Genomic DNA, 7,500 nt, shown 5'->3' with positions numbered 1-7,500 from the left:
TATATTCACAAACTACATCTTTTAAAATAAATTTGGATCCAGAATAATCTTATGATTTGTTTCAGATATATTCACAAACTACATCTTTTAAAATAAATTTGGATCCAGAATAATCTTATGATTTGTTTCAGATATATTCACAAACTATATCTTTTAAAATAAATTTGGATCCAGAATAATCTTATGATTTGTTTCAGATATATTCACAAACTATATCTTTTAAAATAAATTTGGATCCAGAATAATCTTATGATTTGTTTCAGATATATTCACAAACTACATCTTTTAAAATAAATTTGGATCCAGAATAATCTAATGATTTGTTTCAGATATATTCACAAACTACATCTTTTAAAATAAATTTGGATCCAGAATAATCTTATGATTTGTTTCAGATATACTCACAAACTATATCTTTTAAAATAAATTTGGATCCAGAATAATCTTATGATTTGTTTCAGATATATTCACAAACTACATCTTTTAAAATAAATTTGGATCCAGAATAATCTTATGATTTGTTTCAGATATACTCACAAACTATATCTTTTAAAATAAATTTGGATCCAGAATAATCTTATGATTTGTTCATACATATTCGAAAACTATATTTTTCAAGCTAGAACAATTTATGTTTGAAATTAAATCACTGTTAATTCGTTCTGTAAAGGAAACTCCTAAGTAAAGGACATATCTAAGTTCCTTTGTCTCTTGTAGGGTATTTTATAAAAAGCAACTGAATTCAAATCTGCTTCGTGCAGACATCAATAGCGATCTTGTGTAAGCTTATATATATTCCAACCTGAATAGTTTGAATAATATTTCATCTACTTAGAAATGAGGCGGTTTCAAATAGTTTAAAAGGAAATATTCGATTTGGGATCTTTTTAACACAGGTACAATCATACCGAGAGAGAGAGAGAGAGAGAGAGAGAGAGAGAGAGAGAGAGAGAGAGAGAGATACGGTTACACTGTTGAGACAAAATAAACAAAGTTAATTTTATGGTAAGTAATTATGTCATAAACGTAATAACACTATACAAACAAGGTTTGTAAAACATGTTTTTTAAAAAGGCTTCAGTCAAGCACACTTGAGGATGTGCCTTAAGGAGAATTATAAAGATTACATTTCTTGCATGTCACCAATTACAGGATATCACAATTTCCCAGTCATTCTGCATAAGGTGATATAAAAATATATATATATTTAATATCGGCCACATTAAATACCCAATAATAAATGAATAACGGTAGTTAAAAATAAATATCTTACGTTTTGATCGTCCTACATGACACACACACACTCCTCTCTCTCTCTCTCTCTCTCTCTCTCTCTCTCTCTCTCTCTCTCTCTCTCTCTCTCTCTCTCTCTCTCCCTCAATTATAAATTTCACTCGACCATGTAACCTCTTAGTGTTTTTTCTATTCATTCACTCGCACTTCTCTTTCATTGACACCAATTTTCTCGTTAGTGGCGCTACTGACATGAATTTTATCATCTCGTTTTATTTGTTGAGCTGCAAGAAATAGACCTGAGGATTGTTCCCAGGGTCTCTCTCTCTCTCTCTCTCTCTCTCTCTCTCTCTCTCTCTCTCTCGGGACTTCTTAGAACTCTCGAATACAGAGCCGCACATACCTTTAACATCGAATTCCCTTTACCAGCCACCCATTGAGATACTACAGCTAGAGAGTTATAGGGTTACTTGACTGACTAGACAGTACTACATTGGATCCTTCTCTCAGGTTACGGTTCATTTTCCTTTTGCCTACACATACATCGAATAGTCTGACTTATTCTTTATAGATTCTCCTCTTTCCTCAAGTCCTCATACACCTGACAGCACTGAGATTCCAAAACAGTTCTTTCCTCAAGTGGTTAACTACTGCACTGTAATTGTTCAGTGGCTACTTTCGTCTTCGTAAGGGTAGAAGAGACTCTGTAGCTATGGTAAGCAGCTCTTCTAGGAGAACACCACTCCAAAATCAAACCATTGTTCTCTAGTCTTGGGTTGTGCCATAGCCTCTGTATCATGGCTTTCCACTGTCTTAGGTTAGAGCTCTCTTGCTGGAGGGTGCACTCTGGCACGCTGTTCTATCTTGTTTCTACTTCTCCTGTTTTGATGGAGTTTTTATAGTTAATATAGGAAATATTTATTTTAGTGTTGTTACTGTTCTTAAAATATTTTATTTTTCCTTGTTTCCTTTCCTTACTGGGCTATTTTCCCTGTTGGAGCCCTTGGGCTTATAGCGTCCTGCTTTTCCAACTAGGGTAGTACCTTAGCTAGTAATAATAATAATAAGTGCACCTACCACGGTAAGGCTTCGAACTGAGACCTTGTAGGAAGATGCCGGTGGCAAAAAACGTTCAACCATTAAAACTGAAGAACGTTAAGTCTATCGAATAATAAGATAGGTAGCCAGTACAAAAAGACATGCTTTCGGCACATAATCCCATTGAACACCCATAGAACAAGCAACCTCTCCCCCATATAAAGTTCATGAAAAGAGGACAGGTAACATCTGATACCCCCCCCCCACTCTAATGGAAAAGGTAGGTTGATTTTCCTGTGAGCGATCAGACAAAAGTCTCCCACCACTACCAATCCGCACTGACCAGCGTGGTGATGGAAACTGGCCAAATCCCAGACATGAATAAGAACATATTTGAGGGTTTTGTCCAGCACAGGGTTAGAAACAACTGCAATTGTTGTTTTATATATATATATATATAGGTGTGTATATATATATATATATATATATATATATATATATATATATATATATATATATATATGTATATGTATGTGTGTATGTGTGTGACTACGTGTCAGCTTGCATGTGTGTTTGTGTAGAGAAAGACTAAAGATAAAAAGATGAGCTTTAAATTGCCATATCTCAGAGGGAGGCTTCATGTTGGTTTTAGACTGCGAGGTGTGAAGTAAGATTTACCATAAAAACTTTACATCTTATTTAGTTGATTCTATTTTACCCTGAGTGTAAACTTGCCCGAATTGCTTTGTTGTGCTTTACGTAACAAGTGGTCCCACGATTAATGTGAATATACATTCGACTGTGTATGTTTCTTTTCCTTCGGTGATCTAGAGCACTTTATTTGGTTTATATTATGCAATATGTAATTAAAATTGTATGTGAGGTATCTAAGGGACCTTGTCAAGCTAAAACATTGGAAACCTCCCTGCCTGGTGATTTGCAGGGCTGGGGTTCGAGTCCAGCTAAGGCTCGATAATTTCTTGTAGTGTCTACAACCTCAACGCGGGGTTTAAGAGTAGCCTATAGGTCATCACCTGCCATTGCCTGGCACTCCCTAAACCTAGCTTGGATGGAGAGGGGGCTGGATGCTGATCATATGATATATGGTTAGGTCAGTCTCTATGGCATTGTACTGCTAACCAGGGTTATGTCACTGTCCCTTGCCTCTGCCATTCATGAACGCCCTTTAAACCTTTAAAACCAATATAAAAGGAATTTAAAAGTTGTGCTAATGTGAAAGAGGGACACCATAAGCTCTGGAGTCTTGTATGTTACAATTGTACAAAAAAAACATACAATTGGAAGGCCTCAATAAATAATTGCTGTGAAAGCAAAAATATTTTGTAATCATCTCAAAGATACTAAAATTATCTAAAGCTTATGTAAGCTTAATTCGTAATCTTTTTTTTTCCAGATATTTGAGTCAAGCTGGGTTAATTCTTTTCTTAATTTTGATCTGTAACAATAAACGAATCTCATTCTACAAATCACTTAAAATCATTTCATTTCAGCAATTGAAACAAATGACAGCGACATTATATATGTATATATATATATATATATATATATATATATATATATATATATATATATATATATATACTGTGTATATATATATATATATATATATATATATATATATATATATATATATATATATATATATATATATAGAATTAAAAGCTCAAGATAGAGACGACTGGCGAAATCTAACCGAGGCCCTTTGCGTCAATAGGTGTAGGAGATGATGATGATGATATATATATAAACCTATATACAAACACACATTTTCGAAGATTATTCATTTAATTTCATTTCGCTAACAGCCAATATTTTTCTTGTTCCAGGAATGTCCTTCTTCCCCTTCTTGCCAGCACTGATCCGTCAAAAGGGAATCTCAGAAGGAGGCGTAGGCCTGATATGGACGGTCATCCCCCTCACAAGTGCTGCCACCAACATGCTGGTGGGCACAGTGGCAGACTATTTCAAACTACATCGAGCATTCTTCATGGCGGGCATGTTCACTTTAACCATTACTTTCACTGCGGTATTTTTCATGCCAAATGTACCTGAGCCCCGAAAGGACCCGTTTCTAACAACTCTGTCCCTTCAATGTCCCCAGGATAGTGCTAAGTTCGTCGTTTGTCCCAATTCGAACCCTGACTGGTACGATGTGTCTAAATACCCAATTCACGACTGCGACGTAAATGATAACAGTAATGCAACGTTCATGACGGACCAAAGGCAAATGAAATACAATTTGCGGTGTAAAATGTACGGCAATCCAGATGAGGACAGCGAGGAGACTTTACATTTCCCCCCAGAGTTCTCCTTGTCGCTGGATCAGTCGGAATATAACGTCTGCAGTTCTAGGAACTGTACGGTCATTACGGAAGTGAACGTGACGTCGACTTTCGCGAAACTCTATAACGTGAGTTGCAGGGAAAGTTACAAAACGACTTGTGAATATCAGTGCGAGACCTCTACCGTAGAGACGTCGAAGGTGACGATCAATTACCTTCTGGGTTCTGTGCAATTTTGGGTCATCTTCATGAACATGATGATTCTCTACGCTGGCAATGGCGTCACTACCACCATGGCCGATACCGTCTGCTTCTTCCTCCTGGGCAAGAACCGCCATAAGTACGGGCATCAGCGTCTATGGGGCAGCTTGGCCTGGGGTATGATTGGCATGACGAGCGGGGCCCTGGTGACTTACTTTTCTCACAATAAGGCCGAAGTGGATTACACTCCAGTGGTGGCCATTTCGATCACCTTCCTGATGGCCAATCTCTTCGTCTCCTTCACCATCAAGTTTGACGTGCCGAAGAAGGAAAAGCTCAAGGCGAGCATTGTGGGAAATGCTCTATGCTCTTTCAAGATGATTGTCTTCTTGGTAAGTATTGCGACGTCCTCTCCCAATACTGCCGATGTTAATAGACATTATATCTTCCATAATCAGTTTATAATTTTCATAATACTGCCAATATTAATAGACATTGATCAGTTTATAATTTTCATAATACTGCCGATGTTAATAGACATTGTTCAGTTTATAATTTTCATAATACTGCCAATATTAATAGACATTGATCAGTTTATAATTTTCATAATACTGCCGATGTTAATAGACATTGTTCAGTTTATAATTTTCATAATACTGTCGGTGTTGGATATTATATCTTTCATAATCAGTTTATACATTTCATAATACTGCAGATGTTAATAGACATTATAATTATCTTCCAAAATCAATTTATACATTTCATAATACTGCCGATGATAACAGACATTGATCACTTCATAATCTTCATAATACTGCCGATGTTAATAGACATTGACCAGTTTCTATTTTTCATAATACTGCTGATGTTAACAGACATTATATATTCTAAAATCAGTCTATAAATTTCATAATACTGCTGCTGTTAAAAGTCATATTTTTCAAAGTCAGTTATATTTTCATAACACTGACAATGTTACCAAACATTACACTTTCCAACATTGATTTATAACTTCCAAATTTACTAGTAAATGTTTCCTACATCATCTTCAATCTTTTACACAGTTGACCGTCATGGTTGGAGGAATCACGATGGGTACTCAGTGGACTTTCTTCTTCATAGTCGTGGAGGACATAGCCATTGCCTGGGATCCTACTTTCAACTTCATTAAGCTCATCCAAGGACTTTTGCTAGGAATCGAGTGCTTCTTTGGAGAGGTGCCATTCCTGTTCCTATCCTGTAAGTTCTTTCTTTCATACATTAGATGTTAAAGGATTAACTTAGGTGTAAGGATGCTAAAATCTGCTTTGGAATGATCATGTTTGAAATTATGATAGTTAATGATCATAATTTACAAGATTATATATATATATATATATATATATATATATATATATATATATATATATATATATATATATATATATATATATATATGTATATATACATATACATATATATATATACGTATATATAAGTATATATGTATATGAATATGTATATGTATATATATATATATATATATATATATATATATATATATATATATAGTATATCCCTTTCTGAGTGGGGATACCTTAATATGGTGAAAGAGTTTGTGTATAACCATGATCAGCAAAGCTGTACTAGTCAGGGCCACCAATACTAAATTGGTTTGTTGTGAGACTAAAATCTCTCACCATCACCAATCAGTAGTGGCCAGCGTGGTGATGAAAATGGTCAAACACCAGACATGACTAGGGACATCTCTGTGGCATTTGTCCTGCAGTTAACTATATGTGGCTGCACTTGATATTGTTTTAATATAGTTACTTTTATTTTCAGCATTCATCATCAAAAAGCTAGGAAACGTGCGCACCTTCTCCGGCGTCTTGGTGATCCTAACAATGAGATGCTTCCTTTACTCTTGCGTCACCAACCCGTGGTACTTCCTCCCCATCGAGTTCCTCCACGGACCCTCCTTCGGTCTCCTGTATCCCAACATGATCACGTACGCCAACGCCCTGGCTCCCAAGGGCGCCCAGGCTACCATCCAGGGCATCGTCAAGTCTACCTTCGTTGGAGGTGAGTCGGGGGTAAAGTCTTGTAGTTTAAAGGTTTAAAGGCCGTTCATGAATGGCAGAGAAAAGGGACAGTGACATTGCCCTATTAAGCAGGCCAATGCCCTAGAGACTGACCATATATACATATGATCAGCGCCAAATCCCCTCTCCACACAAGCTAGGACCAAGGAGGGCCAGGTAATGGCTGCTGATGACTCATCAGATAGACCTATAGGATCCCCCAAACCCACAACCTTAACTCACAAAGATGGTGAGGTTGCAGCCATCAAAGGGAACTAATGAGTTTGAGCGGGACTCGAACCCCAGTCTGGCTTTCACCAGTCAGGGACGTTACCACTAGGCCACCACAACCCTAAATGGTAGTTTGAATGTAATTTCCACAGATAAACTCTTGATATGGTAGTGTGTAATTTAATCAATGCTTGTGGTGTTATGGTAATATTCCGCAAGAAATTGATAGGAGGAAACGTTAGACTAGCAAATGGAAATGTCAGATTGTAAAATGGAAATGTCAATAGAGACATCGAAAGTTGAAGAAATGGTCGAAATGTCAGATGGGAAAAAATTAATGTCAATAGAGGCTGAAGGTTGAAGAAATAGTTTCCAATGAAAGTACGGAGATTATTCAACAATATTTTTTTCAAATATAGACATTAAATGTT

The 7,500-nt window shown here is 36.3% G+C and overlaps 1 protein-coding gene across 1 annotated transcript in view; it reads left to right on the top strand.

The window, feature by feature from the left end:
- LOC137631558 (major facilitator superfamily domain-containing protein 6-like) overlaps window positions 1-7,500 on the top strand; it is a 15,435-nt gene that overhangs the window by 3,070 nt on the left and 4,865 nt on the right. The window contains exons 2-4 of the mRNA XM_068363369.1: window positions 4,119-5,167; window positions 5,840-6,014; window positions 6,600-6,839. Of these exons, the coding sequence (XP_068219470.1) occupies window positions 4,119-5,167; window positions 5,840-6,014; window positions 6,600-6,839 (1,464 nt within the window). The remainder of the gene's footprint in view (window positions 1-4,118; window positions 5,168-5,839; window positions 6,015-6,599; window positions 6,840-7,500) is intronic.

This window comes from Palaemon carinicauda, chromosome 40 (assembly GCF_036898095.1).
Source record: "Palaemon carinicauda isolate YSFRI2023 chromosome 40, ASM3689809v2, whole genome shotgun sequence".
Classification (NCBI taxonomy): domain Eukaryota; kingdom Metazoa; phylum Arthropoda; class Malacostraca; order Decapoda; family Palaemonidae; genus Palaemon; species Palaemon carinicauda.
This window is presented reverse-complemented; position numbering and strand designations above follow the sequence as displayed.